Below are 27,121 nucleotides of genomic sequence, written 5' to 3' on the forward strand. Positions count from 1 at the left end.
AAAAAAGCCACCTGAAGGATATTACGTTATTTTGGATGTAAAAAGTGGGGTCTCCAAAAATTTTTTTTGCTATTGTATCGAGTGGGATATCAAATGAAAGAGGAAAAAATTCTGAGTTCATAAATCTATAATATAAAAATGAATCGCAAAATGTGTTGATAAGCGCATAACTCAACAACGCCTGGACCAATTTGGCCAAATCTTTTTTTTAAATGTTCGTTGAAGTTCAAGGATGGTTTTTACGGCGAGAAAAATTAGAATTATTGCTGGAAAAACCCTAAAAATAGCCCTTTTCTTTTTCCCATACAAATGATTTCTAACTAAAACGTAGTCAATTTGAGCTTTATTGCTATGGTATAACTCTCAATGATGCTGTAATATCATCACACGCTCATCAAATACGAACATTGTTTTCTATAATCATATCTACATGCTTCCCATCAAACCCAATTGATTTGTGGATCAAGTACAAAGATTATATGTGTGATGATATTTTGTATCAAATACGGAATAGAATGGGAAATCCAAATATACAAATCAGTGAAGAAATTTACAATGAAGCATTGATTTCAATTGAGGACATGTGCTTGATAATGTCAAACAAACTATTAATTCAATTAGGCCTGACCGCGCCCAATCGTCCAATGCATGACGCTTTTAACCAAGAGTTGCATCGAGAAAGACTGTATGATCTCAACGCTTTGAAAGAATTAATTCAAACAAATCTTCCACTGTTAAATGAACAACAGAAGTATGTATTTGAAACTCTTATGAAAGTAACAAATGATGAAACTGGAGGGATTTACTTCTTAGATGCACCTGGTGGTACAGGAAAAACTTTTTTGATTTCATTAATATTAGCAACAATTCGCTCACAAAATAAAATTGCACTTACACTCGCTTCGTCGGGAATCGCAGCAACTTTGCTTGAAGGTGGTCGAACAGCCCATTCAGCACTAAAATTGCCATTAAATATGCAAAGCAATGAAACTCCAACCTGCAACGTTTCGAAGAACTCTGCAATGGCAAAGGTTTTGCAGCAATGTAAATTGATTGTTTGGGATGAATGCACGATGGCACATAAAAAATCTTTGGAGGCTTAAGACAGAACCTTAAAAGATCTACGGAGCAATAATAACCGATTTGGTCGTGCAATGATTTTATTAGCAGGAGATTTGCCAGTGATTCCACGATCAACGCCAGCTGATGAACTCAATGCATGTCTAAAGTCCTCCAATTTGTGGAAACATGTCAAAGTACTTCATTTAAGCAAGAATATGCGTGTCGAGTTGCAAAATGACCAATCTGGAAACATATTCTCTAAACAACTCATTGACATTGGTAATGGCAAATTTCCTATAGACATGTTGACTGGCTGCATTAACTTTCCTCAAAGTTTTTGTCAGTTAACTCGATCAAAAGATGAACTTATTCAGAAGGTGTTTCCAGATGTTTCTCAAAATTACAGAAACCATGATTGGTTGAGCGAACGAGCTATACTGGCTGCAAAAAACATAGATGTAAATGAATTAAATTTCAAAATTCAAGAACAAATTACAGGCGAATTGAGGATATATAAATCAGTTGATTCGGCTACTAATCAAGATGATGTAGTCAACTATCCACCGGAATTTTTAAACTCGCTGGATTTGCCAGGATTGCCACCTCACAATCTTCAATTAAAGGTTGGATCGGTGGTTATAATGTTGCGAAATATCAACCAACCGCGTCTTTGCAACGGTACACGGTTAGCGATAAAAAAATTACTAAACAATGTGATAGAAGCAACTATACTCAAAGGAAAGTATAAAGGAGAAGATGTTCTCATACCGCGCATCCCAATGATTCCGACTGATGTGCCATTTGAGTTTAAACGACTACAGTTTCCAGTGCGGCTTGCTTTTGCTATGACTATAAACAAGTCCCAGGGGCAATCATTAAGTGTTTGTGGTATTAATCTAGAAAACCCATGTTTCTCACATGGTCAATTGTATGTTGCCTGTTCCCGTGTTGGAAAACCATCAGATTTGTTTATCTATGCGCCAGGTAATCAAACAAAAAACATCGTATACCACAAAGCACTACAATGATAATAATAATAATTATGATTCACATGATTAACAATAAAGCGATTACTTACTTTTAAATCCTTATATATGTTTTATTTAATTATTTTTTATTCACAACGCACTATCACCAGGGTGACGGTTCTGTTCAGGAGAATTTTTTAAAATACGTAGGCACAAAAACTGCCACATTACAAATCTTTTTGACAGGACGAAGTCTGTCGGGTCAGCTAGTATAAATATATAAATCATAAATATATTACAATGTTAGAATACACCGAGTGACAGAAAACCTATTTTTAACCCCCGACCCAAAAAGAGGCGTGTTATAAGTTTGACGTGTGTATCTGTGTATCTGTCTGTGGCATCGTAGCTCTTAAACTAATGTACGATTTTAATTTAGTTTTTTTGTTTAAAAGGTGGCTTGATCGAGAGTGTTCATAGCTATAATCTAAGAAAATCGGTTCAGCCGTTTGAAAGTTATCAGCTCTTTTCTAGTTTTCTTGTAGAAAAGAAGGTTAGATTACTAGTTACTGTAACCTTCCCTTGTGTTCTCGCTCGCGCACTCTTTAGCTCGGGTCGATGACCATAGGCGATGATTAAACGTAGTAATTTTCAAACCACCACTGCGTCAGGGAAGGTCGTCAAAAGTATGGCTTAGCCTTAAGAAAGCAACAGCACCGTCCCTCCTCAAGCCAGCCGAGCGCATTCTCTCGCGACCGCGGCGCTACGCACACGTGAACACGCATTTTGAAAAAAGAACGCTTAGTATCCATCGTCTGTGGTGCCGTGTCTGAAAAAAAAATCGAACGAACTCTCGTGCAGAAAATATTCTACAGATTATAAATCGAATGGTTTCGTATTTTCCAATTTTCGAATTTCAGTGCGGTTGTGTTTCATTGATGTTTTAATTTTTTTTTTAATTTTCTCGGGTCGTCTATTGTGTTCTATTTTGTTTGTGCAGTGACATGTTTCCCACGATATTTTGAATTTCGAAGTGTTGTTTTGAAAAGCCGAATGTGATTTTTCGAAAGTAGTAACTAGATACCCGTAATTATTAAATTACAGTTCATTGGAACAGAGTTGAGTGTTACAAATAATAATCAGAATTATAAGATTTTTTTTGTAGTAGTTGCTCAATTCATTCCGTTCAGGAAAGGCAAAGGTCGTGAACCATACAGCTTGGATTTTCTTAATCACTAATACCTACCTACCTGTTTAAAAAATCTATAATAATCAAGCAAAGATCATGAAACCTAATCAGTTTTTAAAAAATCCACTAAGGTAGATATAAAAAATCCCCAGTTTAAAAAAAAAATATTTTCATAGGCAACTAGGTTGAAAGAGTTAAACTTGTAAAAAGAATAATGAATAATTAAATGATAAGGCTCTAATATAATCACTGGCTCTATGATATTATTCTTTACCATTTTCCCACGGCTGGGCAATGGCCTTCTCCTTATTATGGCGTTGAAAACCCTTTTCCTTCATAGAAATGCGCGCGTCATACATATTAATTAATAGCAATTCTTTGGAAAAGGCTCTTGAACTGATTTTGAAATCTCTGGGGACCTCTTTTAAATATTTTAACCAATCGACTTTCTTTTTTCACTAAGACTCGGAAGGTCTATGAATTAGGTATTCATAGACTAGGTATCAAAGAGGTAGGTATAGTAACTGTTTACCTAATTCATTGTTGAGGGTCGAGACCCCTTTCTATTAATTAAGTTAGATGGTAGGGGTAGGGGTAGTTAGATGGTACGCTTTATTTTTAACCGAAATCTAAAACATCATGAAGCTAGGTATTTTGGCAATGCAATCCTACCTAAATAAACCTACCTAAATAGTACCTACCTAGGTTGGGATGCTCCCGGACTAACCCGCTGTGAGTTAACACAGGTGACGTGCGGGTGTGCGGGGCGTCCCCTTGCCTCATACCCCGATTGCCATCTCAACCTGTCGCCTACTATAAGTAATATCTAAGGGTCATAGCACACCCGCACACGATACTTTTGGCAACGGCGATCAGCGATCATTTATGCTGCATCGCGTTTTGACGATTTACGTTCGATAGCTGCGCGCTTTTGACATCGCGCGTTTTAGCGATTGTTTCGATGCTGTATTGCATTTTGACGACTTTCTGCGTTCGTATTGAAATCGTCCACTGAATTTTTGTCTTTGTCATCTGTATGGGATTACGTAACAGAGAGAGCCCTATGCTAACTTCTCGCCGGGGAGAGAGAGAGTATAGTAGCTACCGAATTGATTGTAGTAGTGGAGCGTTCAATCGCAGCATCGAGCAGCGAGCTTCCGAAAAACAACTAAAACGACGATCCGTTCCATCAGCCTGTAAGCGTCCACTGCTGGACATAGGCCTTTCCAAGAGCGTACCACCAAACACGGTCCTCCGCCTTCCTCATCCACCCACTCCCTGCCACCTTCTTCAGGTCATCGGTCCAGCGGGCTGGAGGTCGTCGCAGACTGCGCTTACCGGTACGCGGTCTCCACTCCAGAACACGTTTGCCCTATCGGCCGTCGGTTCTATGACAGACATGACCTGCCCATTGCCCACTTCAGCTCGCTAATTCTTTGAACTATGTTAGTCGCTTCGACGTCGAAACTCGAAACGACGAACGCTGATGCGAAAGCCATGTCTGCTACGGCCCTAATGTACCAGGACGTACCTAGCATGAATCGCTAATACATTCGACGACAGTTACATCCGCAAATAGAAAGGCATTTACACACAACACTTGACCACTTAAGTGGAACTTGTAATATTTTGTAATGCATTGTGGAATCCAAAGACATGTCGCAATCAAATTAAGAACCTCAATAGCTCAACGGCTGAGGAGCGGACTGAATCCCGAAAGGTCAGCGGTTCAAACCCTACCCGTTGCACTATTGAAGTACCTACTCCTAGCACAAGCTTTACGCTTAGTTGGAGGGGAAAGGGGAATATTAGTCATGATTATAACATGGCTAATATTTTTTATAAAAAAAAATCTACCATGCCAATTTTAGGACTTATTTCATAACAAACTTGTTAAAGGAAGATTTTAAAAAATAGGTAAAAAATCAGTCAAGTCCGAAGCGGAGTCGCACATCAAGGATTCCGTAGGTACCATCGTATAAGAAATAACACTTTTTAATTTTTTCCCATTTTCATGGCGACAATTTTAATTTTTTTTTTAAATTATAGCGTTGTTATAGCGCACACTCTGTGAAAATTTCAACTCTCCACCTGTTATGGTTTATGAGATGCAGCCCGCTGAAATTCTGAAAATTGATACATTGATAAAATAATAAATATATAAAGCAAAAAATGTTTTGCCTGAGGCTATGCTTCAGTATCTTGGGAATCTTGTATCAATGACAAAAACCGCACGCTTTGATTTATCTACATCACAAATGACTACAGAAAGAAAGTGCGACGCAAATAAATATTAATACCTACTCAAAACAAAGAGCAAGATCCGCTTAAAACGAAAGTAGGAAATTATATCTACGATGAATTTCAAGATGACGTCTTTTTACCCGACTACGACGAAGTCGAAAGAAGGGTTATGATTTTAGCAGTCTATGTATGTATGTATTTATGTGTGTTCCACCGCAGCGTCTACTATCTTCATCACCGCAGCTCTAGTATCGACTATAACTCACAAATTAGTCGATACTAGAGTTAATTTCTTAAACTGGACCCTTTCAAGTAAAGATTTTTATATAAACCTGTGAGGATGATACTGCCATTGGCGCAATTACAATGCCACAAGCCTAAGTTGTCTTATTAGTTTACAAATTGCGAAAACCAAATTAAATTTGAATTTCGCGAGCAGACCCGTCGCATCCACCTTAACGGGAAGTACCTACCCTATAGGTTTTCTTGACAGACACGACGGACGGACGGACGGACGGCCGGACGCATGGACAGCCAGACAGACAACAACGAAGTGATCCTATAAGGGTTCCGTTTTTCCTTTTTAGGTACGGAACCCTAAAAATTCTGAGTTTATAAATATAAATATATTGCAATAGTTAAAATACACCGAGCGATAGAAAAACAATTTTACTATATCCTTCGTTATCCATCGGCAGTTCGCGGGTAGTAGTCGGCTGCTTCTCTTCTCTAAATCCATACTTATGTTATAAATGCGAGAGAGTGTCTGCCTGTCTGTCTGTCCGTTACCTTTTACGGCGCATCTGCTTTTGGTGAAACTGATTTTTGGTAAGTACAGAGAGAGCTTGCGTCCTGGAGATGGACAAAGGACAGAAAATCCAAAGACTATGTAAATGTAAGGCAATCAGCCTTTAGATCACCACCCACCCTTCCTCCCTTCTTGTTCTTGAATCAGATTTTTTCTTGCGTTTCTACTACTTAATGTTTTGCCGTTTTCGAAAAATCACATACCGGTATTACTAATACGAGGAATTTAAAAAAACACTGTTTTTTTTTTGTTTTCATAATAAGTTTCACATTAGCAATTAAAGTATTTTGGTTTTCAAGTTTGAAGTGTATTCAAGTGTTTTTCCAAAAAACAATCAGTGTTGTGTGATGTGAACAGTCCATGGAGGAAAATTTTGGCGTTACAATGATGAAAATGGCGTCGGTTATAATGGTAAGTTACATTTTATTTATTTATTTCAAACTCAAACTCCTTTATTCAAAGTAGGTAGGTAACTACTGTACACCTTTTGATGGTAAGAATTGTTAGAGCAACCGCCGAGTTTCTTGCTGGTTCTTCTCGGTAGGAACAGCATTCCGAACCAGTGGTAGATTATTTTGACGATTCAAAAGCACTTGTAAAAGTTTAATTGAATAAAAATAATTTGAATTTGAATTTGAATTGGTAAGATGATATATCTAGTGGTGATAATTAATTATGTAAACTTAAAACTAAAGCTACGAGGGTTCCAAACGCGCCCAGGTCTGAGAAGAGCCTATTCGTCAACCTCCCGAATAGGTTCTGAACCACTATCACCGCACTTATATTTAAAAATATTACAGAACATCTGAGAGCTCTATTTTGTCAAGCCTTTGAAAAAAAGAAAAAACCGATCAAGTGTAAGGAGGACTCGCCCAGTGATCCATACTATCATAATACATGATAATAACAATATGTATAATCTATTTTTTTTCGTTTAGATGATTGCTATTTCGAAAATTTCTTATTTGTTGTTACAACGGCAATAGAAATTAAAATACACACTCTACCTATAACGGTTCGTGTGATATAGCTCGCTGATAGACAGACAGACGGATGTACAGCGGGGGCTTAGTAATAGGGTCCCGTTGGCATTTTCGGGTGCGGAACCGTAAAAATGTTTACGAACAATTATTTATAAACACGATTTCTTAAAATAGCTACAAATAACTTGATCATCAATCATAATTATCATATCCAATGAAGAATATTAATGCCCAGATGTCTCACATAACATGAGCCTCTCGCGAGGACATAGAAAATATGACTTCCCATAGCATACATTAGCTGACAACTCCTAGTTTCCTGTTTGTGTAAATAAATACTGCCATTGAACTCGAACAGAGTGACTATGGAGTCGCTAATATTATAATAATTGTGAAATATATCTGTCGGTCTGTTGGTCTATCTATCTGTGTATTACCTTTTCACGCTGATTTTGGGATTTGGTAAGCACAAAAGAAGATGGACATGCTACTTTTCATTATGGAAAATCAAAGCGTTCCCAGCTTCCTACGTAGTATAGAAAAATCTAAATCCACGTGAAGTAGTGATCAGCTAGTTTTGTTTTTAGGGTTAAAATATATAACCAAAGGGTGGCAACGAGCCCCTATTACTAAGCCTCTGCTGTTAGTCCGTCCGTCCGTCCGTCTATCTGTCAGCAAGCTGTATCTTGTGATGCGTGAACCGCAATAGGCAGAGAGTTGAAATTTTCACAGAATACAGCATGAATATCGGCAAGAGAAATACACACTCTGTGAACAAATAATAAAAATATCAAAAAAATATATTTAAAAGTGTTATTTCTTGTACAACACTACGGAACCCATCGTGTGCGAGTCCGACTCGCACTTGACCTGATTTACTCAATAAATTGATATCTTTATACATATAAACGTATGTATTTTTATTCGTGCTGATATCACTGTCATTTCATTCCTACTTGTTATTACTTTCACTTGAGACTCGAAAATATGCACATTATGCAAACAAGTTCTTTTAAAATGGTCATAACTCATATGACAGTGAAATTTTAATGAATCTGTTTTTATTGAGGTCTGACAGAGCCAATAAATGGGTACCTTGAGCATCCACAGGTCTTCGTCTAAATAAATGATGAAAGGAAAAGTCGACTGACTGAATGTAGGGCAGATAACTATATTATGACGTAGACATCCCCTAAGAAAGGAGTTATGAAAATTCATTCTCTAAGGAGGTAAAATAGGGGTTTGAAAGTTGTGTAGTCCACATGGACAAAGTCGCGGGGATTAAGCTATCCTATAAGATATCTGCAACAATCAGTATCACTATTTACATACGATAAATTACTTAATCTACAAAATTTCTTAGCATAATTAGTGTGTCAGTGAAAAATTTACATTTTAAAAACTAGTGCAGTCACTAAAAACAAAAATAATAACGTTACTAATTAATAGCCTTGAAAAATAGGCCTGTTAAGCAATATTTCAATTAACGATGTCAGATTTAATTAATCCTTATTGCATAATTATTTACTGCCTCTTTGGCCTAGCCAGTTTTTTTTATTATTCAGACACAAGTTAGTGCAACCTCATCTGGTGGTAAGTGATGATGCAGTCTGAGATGGAAGCGGGCTGAACTGGAAGTGGTATGGCAGTTTTTATTAAACCCATGCCCCCTTTGGTTTCTACACGGCATCATACCGGAACGCTTGATCGCTTGGCGGCAAGCCTTTGCCGGTATGATGGTAACTAGCCACAGCCGAAGCTTCCCACCAGACCAGACCAGTGGTTTAGAAATGATTAAATTTCAAACTCTGCCGGGAATTGAACCCGGAACCTTCTACTAATAAGTCCATAGCGCTTACCACTGTGCCAGGGAGGTCGTCAATGTTCGACTGCAGGTGACAGTCCGCAGAGATCCCGAGTTCGATTCCCGGTTCGGGCCAAAAAATACTTAGGTATGTATTGGGTTATTCTGTTAAGAAGTTCTCAATACTAGCCCGGAGTTAGGAAGTAGACGGTGTTGCACCCCCGTGCTTCGGAGAGCATGTAAAGCTATCGGTCCTACGCCACGCCTGATCTCTCCCCGGTCGTGTCGGATGTCCGTCAATTCGGGCTATGAGAGTGAGGGAATAGAATACCTGTGTTTGCGCACACACTTGTGCACTTTAATTTATATCCCGCGCAATTGGCTAATCTTTATAGAGATTGGCCGCCGTGGCCGAAATTCGGCCGGGAGATTAGCTTTTAATTATTAAATAAAACATTCATTAATTTAATTAATGATTAAAATTAATAACTTTTTTATTAAATTTAATTAATTAATTGTTAAATAAAATATTTAAAAATCATCGACTCCACAGCACGTAAGATCGATCGTTGCTCCCGATTGCATAATAATCTCAGTGTAGACGCATCGATTTATAGCCTAGCCTAGCCTAGACCAGTTCTCTTAGCACGAGTTTGGATATCTCGATTATGTTTTGGTCGTTGATCGATTTTGAGTAAAATATTTATAACTCATTGACTCCACAGCACGTAATCTATAGCCTAGCTTAGCCTAGTTCTCGCAGTACAAGTTCCCACGTCTCGATTACGTTTTGGTCGTTGATCAATTTTGAGTATCGAATTGGACCATGCGATTGTATCCAAAGCTGAATGAATAGGCTATGCCCAACATACAGGGCTACGTCCTCTTGCTCTTTTACCTTCCACTTTGCCCGTTACCAACAGTTTCTCCAGGTTGCCTGGGCTTATGCGGGTTATAATATGTCCGAAATATAACAAGGATATAAGAATAGGTTTTATTAAATCAACTGTGTAAGTTTCGATATTATATCTACAGTATAATAAGTTCCAACAGTCTGTCATTTCGTGACAGAAATTGGAATGTTTCGAACACAATAGCTCGCATAAATCCAGACAACAAAAACGAATCTAGTATAGGTTCGTCGTAGGCATGTAGAATATCTACCAACGTTGTCGAAACGTGCAAACTCATACTAAGCCGGCGCACTCAGCGCACTGCGGAATTCCGTATCTTAATCACAGGGTATAGGCTATTTATTTTGCCTTAATGCTATCTAAATCTAATGCTGGAAAATGTAGCGAAACTTGTTCTAGCTTGTACTTGCTATAAACTAGTCGCTGCACGCGATTTCGTTTACCTCTAATAGGGCTATAAAAAGATTTATCAACAACTAGCTGGTGCCTGCGACTTCGTCCGCGTGAATTAAGGTTTTTAAAAGTCTCGTAGGAACTCTTTGATTTTACAGGATTAGAAGTAGCTGTCACTCTCCAGGTCTCTAAGTATATCTATATAAAAATCACGTCAAAACGTTGCTCCGTTGCGACTTGATTGAAGGACAAACAAGCACACTTTCGCATTTATAATATGAGTAGTGATTCATTTGATAATAGCTACACTCTTTCCACGGAGAGAAGTTAGTATAGGGCTCTCTCTGTTACGTTATCGCATTCAAATTCAAAAACCGGCCAAGTGCGAGTCCCTCGGTGCATGAGTGTGACTCGCACTTGGCCGGTTTTTTTTTTATTCAATTCAACTTTTACTAGTTGGTACTATTGAATCGTCAAATGCATCTACCACTGGTTCAGAATGCCTTCCCTACTGAGAAGAACCAACAAGAACTCGGCAATTTCTCTTCAATGGTCGTAAAAGTTGGAATAGCCGGTGATCAGCCGTGGCCATAGCACAATGCCGGTACACCGAGATACCTCACTACCTACTTACTATCTATTAAGAGGAGTCTCTCCGTCACTCGCCCCATACAAACGTAGTTCGTCTCTCATTGGAATACTAACCAATCATACTCAATGGAATTATGTAGAAACGTTCCGGGAACTAATATCTATGCCTGTGGTTTCAGATTTCCGTTAAAATATTCGGTTTCAAAGTTACGCAGTCTTAAAAATTCACATACAAATCTTTGAGCCCCTGTAATTTTAAAACTACATATTTTTAGAAAAATCTTAAACACCACAGGCAAAGATATTAGTTTCTAGAATATGTCTGCAAAACACGGACTTTGGTTGCTTAATATTCAAATGAAATTGGGACTACGATTGTATGGAGTAAGTGACAGAGAGAGCCCTGTTAACCAATAGCTGATTACAGGCCGGCTGTGTTATTAACCCAAATGCAGTACCGTTCGCCTTTCTGACGGAATTGTACGTACTGTTATTTTTTAATGTGTTTATAGTTATGACTTGCTGATACAAATGCTTTCGCATGTTCTTTGTGCATCTTATAGAGGTACATAATATAGACTAGAAGTTATGGTTAAATAGGATTTGTTACGCCCAAAAAACCGGCCAAGTGCGAGTCGGACTCGCACACGAAGGATTCCGTACCATCGCACAAAAAATAACATTTTTTTTATGTAAGCGCAAATTCAAAGTTTTCAGATTTTTCCCTTCATAACTATGTGTTGTAAGACTTACCTACCTGCCGAATTTCACGATTCTAGGAAAGAAAGTATAGAAAAAAGTATAGAAAGTACCCTATAGGTTTCTTGACAGATATAACAGACAGACAGACAAGAAAGTGACAGTTAAAGTACAGAAGCCAAATCAGACAGTTAAATATGAATTAGTTAATTGTCTATGCGACTACGCATGACTTTAATTTTAAAGACTATTTTCGTTTCCTCAAAAACCGGAATACTCTGAACTATATAAAACTGTAACTAACTTGCAGAACCCCAAGCAAAAACATTCACCCATCTACATAACAACTTGAAACAGTATTGCCTAACATTTCCCAAACTGGGCAGGCCATTTCGTCTTACTCCGCTAAGCCCGAAAAGGCCAAAATAAGCAGCCTTCGTTGCTTCCGTCGTAATTGAAAGGTTTTGCGAAATTCTTTTGAAATATCTTTTTGATCTACCATTTAAATTTTAAAGTTTTTTCGATCATATCTTTGGGGCAATGTAAGAAGTTGTAACTTGTTGCGATAGTGTGTCAATTTATTGCATTGGATAACGAATGTTATTTTTATCTTTTTGAACATATTTTCGATGTGAGCACATTTAAGTTATGATGCAATCCTGATTGAAAGAAAAAATCTAACTTAGAAATGTTATATGAGAAAGACTGATTCGTTAGTTTTTTTTTAAAGAATATTAGCCATTTTAGCCATGCTAATCATGACTACTACTGCCCTTTCCCCTCCAATTAAGGGCAAAGCTTGTGCCAGGAGTGGGTACGACAATAGTGCAACGGGTGGGGTTTGAACCGCCGACCTTTTGGAATTCAGACCGCTCCTCAACCGTTGAGCTATCGAGGCTCAATAGGGTTTGTAGCACATTATGAAATTCTCTCAAAGCATGCGCGTTTTCTCACAGTGTTTTCCACCTGTAAAGCCATTAAATTTTAATTGCTTAGTACCTACGCACATAGTTTCCAATAATAATAATTTAGAGGTGTGTGCCCGGAATCGAACTACGGACTCCCATAGTTCATTCAACATGGAATGGCGGGTTTAAATCATCAGACTTTTCTTCAAAGACATCGTCAGTAATACAAAGATTTCAGTGTTGCACCCCCGTGCCTAGAAGAGCAAAGGCCGTTCTACGAATAATTATTTATCTCCAGTCATCTCGGATTTCTTGCACATTGGATTATGAGAGTGAGGGAATAGAGAGTGTACATATACCTATAGGACGCGACAGGTCGAGATGGCAATCGGGGTATGAGGCGGGGGACGCCGCGCACACCCGCACGTCACCCGCGCTATCCCATACCGGGTTAGCGCGGGAGCTGTGTGGGTTTGAGGGACATCCCCACCCCGATTGCCATCTGGACCTGTCGCGTACTATATACTACATAATCTCCGTTGTGATTTGCTCATATTTTCTCTCCAAAAGTTCATTACGACCATTCTATGGCTCACTGAATATCGTTTTAAAACGACTGCAACAAAAGTGACATATTTTAAGTTGGTGGAAGTGATAGAGATCGCGTTGCATCGCCGGTATTGCGATCAGTTAGTATTGTTGTTCATGTAACGTGACTCGAATGCCTTTGTCAGTGCGTCGCTGACAGCTGTCTGACTTAATACGATCTTCCTTTACAATAAAACAATCTTTCTGCGAGACAAGGGCAAGAAACAAAATCTTCAGTTACTCCCTACCACAGCCCCTACATAATCAAAATTCCATGAACTCGTACGAAGCGATTTGCTTTCTCGTTTCTAATACGCACTGCAAGAATATGGAATGCCCTACCGGCTTCTGTTTTTACCCCTAGCTATAATATCGGTACTATACTATAATATGTACCTACCTTGAAAAGAAGAGTGAATGGGCACCTTCTGTGCAGGCGCGTTCTACCTTAGTCTACACTCTACATCATCTCCCGTTTAATGATTTTTGCACAGATGCTCCTTTCATAATGAAAACAAGGAATAAGGTGGATTTTTTTAGAATTCCCAAGGGATTGGGGATAAAGAGGATTCATATTTTCGCCAAGCGAAGCCGAGCGGTCGCTAGTGGTTACATAGTCAGTACAGAACACGGGTCTCCCCTCAAAATGAGAAGAGTTTAGGTCAAAGCCTATAGTCACGCTGACCAAGTGCAGATTGGCAGACTTCACACGCCTTTGAAAAAACTATGGAGAACCCTCTGTGGCACACAGGTTTCTTCAGATGTTCTCCTTCGCCATTAAACCAAGTTATATTCACAGATAATTACTTACGCGAAATCGAACGACACACTGCTTGAATACCTAACTGTTGCTGGTAACACTATTCGACCGGCCGGAAACTATAAATGGAAACGAGTTATTAAACTAGTTCATACAATCAGGTTTTGTTGCAGTGCTGCTTTTAATTCGGTTACCGAAAATTGGTTTTTCGTAAGGAATTGTTATTCCCATTTTGTCATCTTGCCTACCTGCTTTATTATATTTAATTGGTATAATTGCAGTGATACATAACTGTGAAGTTTTATAATACATTGAACCGGTTACAACGTAATATATTTAGTAGGTACGGCAATATTTTAATGTCATAGTTTTCCGTAGGTGCAATAGTATGCGTTATGAGTAAGCCTTTCTGTATATGCTGCTCATATTACAACCTGTTTATCTATCTATCGATAAACTCATAATAACAAACATTATTAATGTGAAAGTCTGTCTGTCTGTCTTATTATGGCGAAATTCTATACAGATATACTTTATATCCCGGAGGTGGATTTAGGCTACTTTTATCCCGAGAAATAAAAGAATTCTAACGATAAGTATATTGGGAGAGCTAAATCCACGCGAACAAAGTCATGGGCATCATTTAGTTTCAAATAAGAAGCATTTGCTATACAATTTAAGGCTTAATTTTCAAAATTATAGCAACTGCTGTTTAAAGGAGATTGCCCATTTTCTTAGGAGCTTTGGGCCCCCCCAATATAATTGTTATGTCACAATGGTTTTAATTTTATTTTGTAGACAAATAATTCCCTTTTTATATTCTGCAAACGATTTCCATTTATTCACCCTGGTTATAAAGAAATCTTATTTTTTATGTTGCTGATATTGAGGTTATATTTAATTCATACTTCTTCAAAATAAATGGATGTTTACGATTCTAACTGTAATTGTGGACATTTTAAGTGTAAAAAATATGAGAATGACAATGAGAATAAATCTTACTATCCTTGATAAAAGAAAATATTATTATGTTGCTTAAATTGAGGTTATATATAATAGATACTTCTTCAAAATGAATTGATTTTTACTATTCTAACTGTGATTATAATAAACCTTACTACTCTTGACAAAAGGTGAATTACCACTTCATTCCTACAATCCACCACCCACTTGGTGATGGATTGCAGCGGAACTTAGCTGGTGTCAAGTGTGGATGGGAATAACCTCGAACATACCTAATGAATAATGCAGAGAATAGTGCAAAATAATGCAGGTTATGTTTTGATACTATTTGAAGTAAACTCAACAATATAAAAGGTTAATTTATAAAAAAAAACAACATTAAATAAACAACATTTATTCGTCATAGAATATATTATCCAGGAATGATGCTGGGGCGCTTACCTCATTGAAGCGGCCCCAGCTTAAATACCACAATACAGACATGGTATGAGCGCAGCACCCTACTGTACGATTTCCCACTAAGCAACTGCAATAATAAGCAATGACACTCTCTAAAGAATTTGCCCTATTCTGTTCTTTACTTATCAGTAAATATGTGTAGTATGCCTTGTTGCTAACATGTCGTGATTTAATCCTGCCCCTGACTAAATAATTATTTTGGCCAAATATTAAGGGCAAATCTTCTTCTATTATTTCATTGCTTATTTCCACACTGTATGTACCATTTGCTCGCACATGCTCCCCATAATAGGACCTTGCCTGTTTTAAATGGTAAGATCCTAATGCAAATCTTTTTAAATCATTTAAAGTTAATCTTGGAAAATCATCTAAATGAGGAGCACTGCTATCAATGCTTTGGAAAATCGTACGCCTTCTGTTTATATGTTCCCTTTGAATAAATTCCGAAAGATAATTTGGCATATTCAATCTTGCCCGAGCAATATTAAGATACTCCACATGTTCCGGTCTGTCGTCAATTGTAGGGTGGAATTTATTCAAAAGGGAGCAAGCTATTTTAAAATCAACCATAAGGTGCCTTGACGCTCTATTAAAATATTCCTGCCGAAATAACTTAAAGTCTCTTTTTATTCTACCATTTACAACCTCAACAACCCACCGACACATTGTCACACATCTAGATTTATTAGCCTGTTCGGTGGTTAATTGGTGTTCATTTTCCAATAATGATTCAGGCATATAAGTTTTATAATTATATCTCTGTAATTGAGGAATCACATCCCTGAATCCTCTATCCAAAATAAACACATCACGGGGTCTAAAAAATGAGCGCATTGGACCATTTTCATTATCAAACAAAGCACTCATAATTGATGAATCATTTTGTGTCGCTTCATATGGTCCTACACACTCTAAAATATACCCATCACAACAAACAAACAAGAATGGTTTAACAAGATTAGCATATTTATGCAAACTATAAGTCCGTTTTTGGTACAAGTAATTACTGCTGCTTTGGACATAAACATATGTACCATCACATAAAACAATAGCAGGCTTAATATTTGAAGCCATGCTGGCATCCCCAAAAAATCCCTCTGGTATTGTCCTATTGCGTGATGCCACATTTTGGATGGATATGTGATTGATTCCTAAATATCTAGAAACAAACTGTACATTTAAACAATTTCTTACAATATTCATCTTTCTTTCTAAAGTAGATCTTGGTATTTTAAATAGTGTTGACAGCCTTTCATTGCTATCACCTGTTCTTAGTTTGACCAAAAATATACTAAGAGCTACAGAAGGGTTTGGAAAATGATCATACAACATTGGAATACAGATCAATAGCTCGTTAAATTGCTCTGCATTAAGTCCCAACCAATAATGGGCTAAATGTTGATCCATCGAGTTTATGTTACTAAAATCTATGTTTCTTTCTGCAGCTTGTTCCAGTCTTGAAAATATATCATCAATTTGATATCCAGTAAAATCTGAATGAGGGGTCTCAAGTTCATCCCATTGATGGCTGCGCAAATGATATTCACAGATTCTAGCTGTGAAGGGAATATATTTTTTGTATTGTATCAATAAAACTTCTTTTATAGCATTGGGCACTAAAAGGCGTTCCGTATTCTCACATCCAATAAACATACAACGACGAGAACTTGCAGAAACTCGTTTGTACTTTTGTGAATTAATTTTTGATTGTGTTCGGGGCAATTGTTGCTCTCGCGATGGTGGAACCATTTGAGGCAGTGGAGGTGGTTCAGGAATCACGGCATCTGGGATGTCAACTTCCATAGGGTCAGAAACCATTGGCTCCAGCAAGGGTCTGTTCATGTCATGAAGTGCTTGTCTTTGCACATTCCTTGTTGCAGCTTCCCAACAAGCACGACAAACGCGTTCCAAATGTCTGACCTAAAAAATAAGATTGATTACCATCTTTATTTTTTGTGTAATAATATCAAACATGCAATTTAAAACAGTAACTCTGCCATGTAAATAACACTTACATGATGAGCTGGAGTCCATCTTAAGATAAAGGTCCTTTGAGGACTGTCTTGAGAAACTTGGTGAGTTCTTCGACTTGCAATTGAGATTCCACATCCAAAACATACGTTTAGATGTCCAAGAGCAGGAGATACCTCTACTTGAGATGGAGTTGTGTTTGTTAGCCCGCGCTCTTGTAATAGCACAAAACATTCAATACACAGAATGTCATCAGAGGATACCTGAAAAGGTTTTATTTTATGAAAATCAGGGTAATGTTACACCATTGTATGTTTTTAGAAGTTTATTATTATAATATATAGAATGCATATTGGCTCTTGGATGATGTTGAATTATATTTCTTATAGACACTGCCCTACTTATCTGTCACGTATACACACACACACACATATATATAAGGTATCTAAGGAAATAGCTGCAAAGGTTACCTAGGCGGGTAAACATAAGTGTGTATGAGACAAAACTGTACAGTTTCTATGTACAAATGACACTTGTTTATCAAGTAAATATCCCCTCATAAATGCTACATAAAAACTAACTATGGTAGGTATTATACATTTAAAACCTATGATAAATAATAAATATAAAAGGTTATGTAAAAATGATGCACATTCAAACAGCCTGTAGTGTAGATATATACAGCTGAACATAGGCCTTATCATAGACTACTAAATAGCGAATAGTTAAGGGATGTTCATGTAATTGTAAATCTTTTAAGGAACTTAATCATACTTACGATTGTAGGCGTTATCCAAGATCGTAGAATAATTAGCAATTGTTCGTCTAATTCTTCAATTGGTCGTCTTCGAAGATTAGGCGCCAAACTCAGAGAACAATTGACACATCTGCGTGAGAGTGGACGGTTAGCGCGATCTCGACCGGGTGTAGACATATTTAAAGTGTTTAAAAGAGTCCAATGCTCACTTAAAACTAGAATAAGAGTCTGATCGCTCACTTATCGCTCCACTCGATAGCAAATCGTAACGTAACAGAAGTTATTACGGAGGAATTTAAAAATTCAACTCAACGCAAAACAAACAGCACAAAACAATTGTAAGCAACAACCGGCCGGCTTTGACACTGCATGGTGTTGCTAGGTATAATTATTTTGTCAATCGATTATTGAAATCGATTTTATCAAGTTTTTTTTTAATTTATTATAGGTAAGCGCTTGACCACAATCACACCTGATGGAAAGTGATGATGTGTTCTAAGATTGATGTAGTCATAGTCAGACACATCTATTACAATATTGTAAAGTGTCACGAAAAAATAATAAACTGGATTCTACGATTTTACTCTACCTAGTTACTTAGACAAAAATGTTAATAGATTTTTTTTTTGTATAACGACATAATATAATGTTTAAATGGGTTTTTAATACGTACCTATCACGATACAAATGATGTTATTTTATTTGTCAATATTTTGAATCCCGAATTATGGGAGTTAAAATAAACAGCCACACATCATAGTTACCCATGAGCATGATGCAGTCACTAGACCTAGTTTGCCAATACAGACCACAGTGCCGACGGGTTAGAAACGTCAGGTCATGCATTAAAATAAGTTTAACATAGGTAGTTACATAAATAATATATTAATCAGTGTGCACACCAAATCGATTCTATACAAGTATTTTTCTTTCGATACCGAGTAACTATCGAAAGAATGATTCGATTCTAAAAATGCTCGGTATCGAAACAAAAGTATCGAGAGTAATTAATGTTATAATATAGGGTATCCCTAGGTTTGGTAGGCGGATGTACGTCAATTCAGTTGAATAATTATTTATTACATTTTTCAATGATAGAGTGAAAGAAAAGTCGTAATAAAATATATAATCGTAAAAAAATAAGACATTATTTTTAAATTAATTTAAGTTTTGACACGACGCCAAAAAGAGGGCCCGTTCACGGGCAATGTCTTTTTAAAAGCGTCCCTAAAGGAATTCATATAGGACCGCTACTATTCATCGTATTCATGAATCATAAACTAACAGTTTTCATTATACTCACACTTAAAATAAGTTTCTCAAGCTCTGAATTATCACCGGCTTCAAGCGTGGAAAAATAAAACGACGACTCTAATTTTTTTGATGATTACTTTGGTGACGAAAAAGTTTATTAAATCTGATTAACTCGCCACGCTCTGGTAAGCGCATTCAGAGAAATGTGAATGAAATCTCTCTTGAGTTTACTATCGCTAGTAATTTCCAGTTATATCCCAAGAAGTACATCTTTACATGAAAGGGAACTAAAAACTAGAGAAAAATCTTACGTAAACAAAATTCAACATCATTAGCTTAGAGGAGTTTATTCGCAGTACACTCCATTCAAACGTAGTTTGGTTCTCAGATGTCAGTGATAATAACCGGGGCCGACGGCTTAACGTTTTCTCTGAGGCACGGAGGGAACGAAAAGGCCAAATACGGACCTCCAAAGTCGGTCACCCATCCAGTTACTGACTTGGGTTAACGTTGCTTAACAATCGCAATTGATTGATATGCGTTGTCACAACTAGGCCACAAATCGGCCTGCGGTTCCTCTGGTACTGTAAATGTTCATAGGCGCCACTCCACATCAGATGACCTACCTGTTTATATGCATTTAAAAAAAGATTAAGATACCTAGCCACTTATATAAATCATAAACACTAACTTAAAGACTATTATCTAATCAGATAACAACCAGACCGACGCGCGGTGTCAAATAGTTAATAGTTAGTAGGCCCGAAGAGAGAGGAGTCGACATTTCTCCAGCGCCCGACCGAATTCCGCCGCGGTTACCAGAGCATGGCGGCCCGCTTAATAATATGGCTTTTAGACGCCTTTGTTCACTTAAACCCCTTAACTATCGTGGTTTTTTTACTCAGATACAACTTTGCCCTTGATTGCAATCTCTTGGTGGTAAGTGACGATGCAGTCTAAGGTGGAAGCGGGTTAACCTGGAATGGGTATGGCAGTTTTCATTAAACCCATACTCCTTTGGTTTCTACAAGGCAACGTACCGGAACGCTAAATCGCTTGGCGGCACGACTTTGCCGGTAGGGAGGTAGCTATGGCCTCAGACCAGACCAGAAATTTAGAAATTATAAAATTCCAAACCCCTACTGGACCCAAACCCGGGACCTCCCACTAATAAGACCACCGCGCTTACCACTGCGCCAGGGAGGCAGTTAAATTGGAAAGTACTTCAATTAATGTTAAAATCAAAATATTTTTAAAGCAAATCTCTTTTACGTGCCAATCAGAACTTGGCGGAAAATGGCGCGTGGGAACTCATTTTGTATGGACTACAATATATTGAATCGTTTAATCTGAGTTTACCTTTAAAACAGTACCTACATAATATTTATAGCCTAATGATGGAAGACTTCGGTTTCCTATAATTGTCGGCAAGAAACTCAGCAGATACTCTTTTTAAATCATAAAAGTTACAATAATATATGTAACAATACAACTACACCATCCTGTACCTAAACAACTGAAAGCTCTGCCAAGTGCGGTTGCTTCCACGCTACTTTGTCCCTGAGTCCACGTCCAGGTTGAAGGGCCTTAGAAATCGGGGACCTCGTCTTCGGCGAAGACGCTATGCAGAGGAACTCTAACGATATATTGATGAGTATAAAACATAATAAAGCAGTGTCATAACTCGCATCGTAGTGTAAGCAACGACTCGATTACAAAAGATCTCTCCGATCATTCCAAATGTGAAAGTGATGGAACCGACACGTTCGCGTGATTTGACAATATTCTCGCTTTTATCATAATTCATAACCTTTTGAGATGTGTTTATGGTAAGGAATTTCATTGGCAGAGATGCGAAATAACGGAAATAACTTAGGCACAATTTTACAACGGTAAAGATGTCGCGATAAGGACATATCAGTGAACGGGTTGAAATCGGTATGTTGCAGGATGGCTGCAGGTTTCACCTTCACCCGTTACACTATTCTCGTGCCTAAGTAGCTATATAACCTTTTTTAGGGTTTCGTACCTCAAAAGGAAAAAAGGAATCCTTATAGGATCACTTTGTAGTCTATCTGTCTGTTCGTCTGTCGTGTCTGTCAAGAAAACCTAAAGGATATTTCCCGTTGACCTAGAATCAAAGGCGGATAGGTAGGTTTATAGCACAAGTAAAGGAATAAATCCGAAAACAGTGAATTTGGGGATACATAAAAAAAATGTGTTCACGAAAAATTAATTCATTAATCACATTAACTTGCAGTGTTCTATTAAGTGTTAGGCACGTATATCTTGTACAATGGTACGGAACTCTTCGTGTACGAATCCGACTCGCACTTGACCGGGTTTTTTTCGTGTGGAAATCCGTTATGGACACTCGCACTTGTTTTTGTTGCGAAGTTTTGGTCTCAAAGCGCCACGCTAGTAATTTGCTTAGGTCACCGAGTTTGCTTGGGCTGACTCTGCCTACAAAGTACAAAATATCGAGAGGCAATGTGAGAACCTAGACATTCATATCCAGTGGACGTAGGTCTGTTACGACGATAGTGATGATTGAATTGTTATTGCTATTAATTAATACTGGTATAAAATGTTGAACTCAGTTTCGAAGCTCAATGTCGGTGCTGTCGGATTATTGTAATAATTGTTCAGAGTTATTACATTGTTATTTGTTACGCAACCAGTGGTTTCTATTGCGTGGCCGCGACGCCGCGCCGGTTCGAGTAAAATCAATTTTATTGTTAGTTGTAACCATCTTTATTAAAACTTTGTAAGGGATACCGCACACGCGAATATTATTAAACGCTACATTTAAAAACGATTTAGGGTTGTTAAAAATTAAATAGATGACCGGCAGAGATAGCTTTAAAATCGAAATAATGCGCAAAATAATTATATAAGCGGGTATTTAGAATCGCTAAAAATGGTATGAATAATAGTGTAGGTTAGTTATCTTCTTTAGGCACTCTTTCTATGTAATAAATATATTTAAGTGTAAAATTGTGTATTTGGCAAAATTAAAATTCTTGGTTCACATCAAAGGCATTGTTTATCAAAAAATTATATTACCTTTTAGTGGAAAACTGGCTTACTTTTTTTGTGGAAAACTATGGGACCTTTGGCAACTTAGTACAAAACCTCACTCAGTAATTCAGTATTAGATTGCTTGCAATTTGCACTCGTTTATTATTATAAACTGAAGAATTAGAATAAAAACCGCTGAGCGTACACAGAGCCTAAACCCGATAAATAATAATTAATTGATCTTGTATTAGAAATATTTTGGCGGTGATTTGCGTGATCGGAACATCCTTCTTATTGGTTGTTTATATCTAGTTTTGTACTATTTTGTATTGTAGGTACCTAATATAAATGTTTGTCGAGTAAGCTTGACTAAATATTATTATAGACCAATGATTTTAAATGAATTTATTGCGGGGAAACAAAATTATAATAAAATACATGACACATGTTTCAGTTTTTAAAAAAATCCAGGGTATCTACAATCTACATACCCTACCTCCTGAATATGAAAGCGTGAGTCAAAATAATTTTGGTTTATCGCTTCGAGTGATTGGTACATGAGTACTTCATTTTAATGACTATTGTATGTATTTTAAAATTATTATGAGGTTTTTTTTTTATATAATTTTTATCGATAAGGGCGAATTGGGCGGGATATAGCAGTTTCATTAAAGTCATACCGATATCTTATCGGTTTCTACATGGCATTGTATCGGAATGCTAAATTGCTGGGCGGCACAGCTTTGTCGGTAGGGAGGCAACTAGCCACGGCCGTGGCCTCCTACCAGAATTCTTCTCAGAATTTTTTGAAATAAACTACCGTTTACGACACTAATAAAACATCTAGATTAATTACTTACTTAACCTTTCACGTGTTCTGAGTTTTGACACGCATTTGAGTAGTTTTTTCCTTATTTTGTTATGTATTATAATCAAAATATAGGCATCACAACTTTTTACAACCAATTCCATCCATCAAGTTGTATCACGCGAACTTATGCAACACATTAACGATCAAAAAGTTAATTAATTTGTATCAATACTCCACGTAGTTGTATGGAGAACACAGAAACACGTTTTCCTATTATGTCGATAAAATTGCCCGCGTCCGCAGCGAAAGCTAGTTAAGTACAAAATCGGCAAAACCTAGGTGACCAGTTCTTAGAGATCTTTAGTGAAATGTTAAAAACGAACAAATGTTTATGATAAAAGCAGCTCTATGACTAACGAGAGTTCCCGTGGGATTAAAAAAAAAATCTAAATCCACGCGGATGAAGTTGCAGGCATAATCTAACTTTACATAATAATATTGTGCTTAAAAAGATTTTTTTGTATTTTGAATAAAAAAACCTTTCTGTTTCTGTAAAACGTGTAGAAAAATAGTCACAGGCTTGACTACAATCAGACCTGCTGGTAATTGGTGATGTCAAATCAAATGTGGCCCATAGGCCACATTTGATTTGACATGATGGGACGCGTTTACCTAAAAGATGCCTAGTCACACTATTATAATATACTAGCTGATGCCCGCTACTTCGTTCGCGTGGATATAGGTTTTTGAAAATCCCTTGGGAACTCAGTGATCTTCCGGAATAAAAAGTAGCATATAGGTATGTTCCATCTATTTCCATTCCGAATTTCAGCCAAATCCGTCCAGTAGTTTTTCAAACATACACACAAACTTTCTCCTTTATAATATTAGTGTGATACGGAACACCCAACACGACAGACGTATTTAACTACTAACACAACTACAAGTCGACTTTTTGTTACATATTTAATGAACTAGCTTGTCCGTCTGTACGCGATAAGCATGTATAATAATTGAGCAAGTAATTATCAGCAAGCGAAAGTCGTAGAGAAATGCCCATGGGGCATCCGCACTTTCTAACACACTCGCCATCTTTGATGCAAGGGTTTTTTTCTTTATTTGGTAATTACAATTTGCCTACGGTGATTTGTTTGATGTTAGCCGACCGTCGCGAATTGAAATTGGTTTTCTTCGCAGACTAAATAGTCAATACTGAATGGTACCAAAATAGCTTCCTATCAAAATCAAATCTCTATCAAAACCCAAACACTTGCTAGGGTTCCGTACCTCAAAAGGAAAAATGGAACCCTTACAGGATCATATTGTTGTCTGTCTGTCTGCTAAGAAAACTTGTACTTCCCGTTGACCTAGAATCATGAAATTTGGCAGGTAGGTAGCTCTTATGGCACAAGTAAAGGAGTAAATCAGAAAACCGTGAATTTGTGGTTACATCACCAAAAAAGTAGGTAATTAAAATGTGTTTCACTTTTCAAAGTAAGATAACTATACCAAGTTGGGTATCACAATAAAGAACTTTATCTGTTTAACTATTCTAAAACACATTTTTATTTATTTTTATAGGTACATAATATTAGTTTTTATTTATCGTGCAAAATGTCGGAAAAAATGCCCGAGTACGGAACCCTCTGTGCGCGAGTCTGAATCGCACTTGGCCGGGTTTTTTTGATTTTTAGTCAGCGACCTTGCTTGTGTGGGGATGGGGACAGCTCCAAATCACCAGTCTTAAACCATCAGTCTATTACTTCATTAGACCATCAAAAGGAGTACAATTGTACCTACTTTGAATAAATGATTTTGACTTTGACTTTGACTTTGACTTTGAACTATCAAAGCTATCAGAGCAACTCATTCCCAAGCTTTCCTGTCATTTAAATTATCCATTTCATTAAGTATACGATTACAATGTTAAGGATTATTTTTCACATCCATTGATATTTTTTACGTCCCAAAATTCTTAATTGTAATAACTTTGTTGCAACTATGTTATTTTCCTCTCACTACCTACTCGTTGGATAGGTACTGTATTCCACAAATACCATGCCTAAATACAATCCGATATGTAGATTGTAATAAAGTTTAATTATTCTGCACAAAAATGTGATCTTTCCCTTTATGTATTATTTATTATACGCATATATTGTATGCATAGATCAGGGATGGCAAACCAAACGGAGAGAGATCTTTAAAAAATATAGACAAATAAATTTTTGAAAAATATCTAGCACTTAATAATATCTATACAGATTTAATATGTATATATCCCACTGTAAAAGCCCAAAAATTGGTTGTCTGTAAAGTCGGTTTACTGACGATAGTTGAACGTGACAACAAAGGCCGATTGTGCTTCTTTGTCGCTCGTTCCGCGCTCTCGCTTGCACTTCAAGCCTTACATGGAACGCCTCAGAGCGAGGTAACGCCGCATGAGTCATGTTTTTTCGTGCGTGCAGCCGGCTCTATCGAATTATAAGACGTTGTCACGTCAAGAACTGCGGTAAATCCCATGGATTTTGCTATAATACAGTTCTTACAATTCACGAAGGCGAGTGGCTTATGCTTGTGTTTAAGTCCTATCGGTATAAGTAAGGTACACTAAATGTGTGCGTTTGCGAGCGCTTGCTCGCGACTGATTGGTCCAACATGCACGCACACTTACGCGATGCCCATGTATACGATGTAACCACAAGTAAAGTTCACTCGCCTTCGTGAATTGTAAGAACTATACCCATAATTTACTGGAGTCTTGATGATAAAAGTCTGAAATGTTCCGTGATGAATGATATATGACTTCGTTAATTTCGGACTTTTACCAGCATTTACTCAGTAAATCTTAAATATTTCGAGCTTTTACAGTAGGTAACAATATTGTCGTGTTCTGACCATCAAAACTTGCAGATCGCAATTACCTTTGATTGGTAAACTTCTTCACTATGATATTGGTTGGAATGCAGCAAAAATACCATTGAAAACTCATATGTTTTACGGAGATATGGAATCTCTTGTGAATTATTTATTTTTTATTTATTTATTTATTTCATTGCTGTCATGTACATTTTTTAGTTAACTTAAAGCTAAATAAGTATAGGTACATGACGCCCTGTCAGGGCATCGCATTTTACAATATATTACATTTATTATACACAATCATTAAATTATTATCTACGACAGTTATAATCATTATAAATTAAGATTAATTTTAATGTTACATTATTATTAAATTATTAAATTATAAATTAATCTGCCATCATCACCATCAGAATATGACTATTATGTTATAGCCAAAAAACCGACCAAGTGCGAGTCAGACTCGCGCACTGAGGGTTCCGTACTTGGGTATTTTTCCAACATTTTGCACGATAAATCAAAAACCATTATGCATAAAAATAAATAAAAACCTGTTTTAGAATGTAGGTACAGGTAAAGCCCTTTCATATGATGCCCCACTTGGTATAGTTATCTTACTTTGAAAATTGAAACACATTTTAATTTTTTTTTTTACATGATATAACCACAAATTCGCGTTTTTCAGATTTATTCCTGTATTTGTACTATAAGACCTACCTACCTGCCAAATTTCATGATTCTAGGTCAACGGGAAGTACCCTATAGGTTTCTTGATAGACACGACGAACAGACAGACAAACAGACAACAAAGTGATCCTATAAGGGTTCCGTTTTTCGTTGTTGAGGTACGGAACCAAAGATTTTCTACTCCTGGCCCATCCCTCTATTTCTAAATCCAGCCGGTTTGTTTGCGTCCATTTGTCCAATTACAGAGATATGCCGCAATGGCATCTTAAGTATTTAACGAACAATTTCTGTTTAGCCACACAAGGTCGGCTGCAACTATGAATTTCAAGAACTACACAAAAAATAATAGGCTTGTTTGTATTAAATAGTACTGTAGATACCTAAAGATCACTAATTGACAACGTTATTTTTATGCTCTTAATTAA

General features: G+C 37.1%; 2 protein-coding genes and 2 long non-coding RNA genes across 4 annotated transcripts in view; 2 read left to right on the top strand and 2 right to left on the bottom strand.

The window, feature by feature from the left end:
* LOC123865006 overlaps positions 1–27,121 on the top strand; it is a 91,638-nt gene that overhangs the window by 31,718 nt on the left and 32,799 nt on the right. The gene's annotated exons all lie outside the window — the stretch shown is intronic.
* On the top strand, positions 344–25,886 carry LOC123865674. The gene is made up of 4 exons (XR_006796021.1): positions 344–354; positions 2,277–2,282; positions 13,803–13,812; positions 25,690–25,886. It is a non-coding gene; the product is annotated as an uncharacterized LOC123865674 (long non-coding RNA).
* On the bottom strand, positions 1,412–2,187 carry LOC123865675. Its single transcript, XR_006796022.1, has 2 exons — positions 2,141–2,187; positions 1,412–2,035 (listed from the first exon to the last, which is right to left on the bottom strand). It is a non-coding gene; the product is annotated as an uncharacterized LOC123865675 (long non-coding RNA).
* Positions 14,931–18,627, bottom strand: LOC123865669. Its single transcript, XM_045906861.1, has 3 exons — positions 18,083–18,627; positions 17,349–17,567; positions 14,931–17,253 (listed from the first exon to the last, which is right to left on the bottom strand). Exons 1-3 carry the CDS (start codon positions 18,236–18,238, stop codon positions 15,268–15,270), a joined length of 2,361 nt encoding a protein of 786 aa, XP_045762817.1. The 5' UTR covers positions 18,239–18,627; the 3' UTR covers positions 14,931–15,267.

Source organism: Maniola jurtina, chromosome 5 (genome assembly GCF_905333055.1).
Source record: "Maniola jurtina chromosome 5, ilManJurt1.1, whole genome shotgun sequence".
NCBI lineage: Eukaryota > Metazoa > Arthropoda > Insecta > Lepidoptera > Nymphalidae > Maniola > Maniola jurtina.

Bases quoted from the DNA above. Each gene is read 5' to 3' on its own strand.
- LOC123865669 (XM_045906861.1), bottom strand. From the start codon at position 18,238: ATGTCTACACCCGGTCGAGATCGCGCTAACCGTCCACTCTCACGCAGA. The intron at 17,568-18,082 runs GTAAGTATGATT...AAACCTTTTCAG, and splicing joins CTTGGATAACGCCTACAATC to GTATCCTCTGATGACATTCT. The intron at 17,254-17,348 runs GTAAGTGTTATT...CTTATTTTTTAG, and splicing joins GATGGACTCCAGCTCATCAT to GTCAGACATTTGGAACGCGT.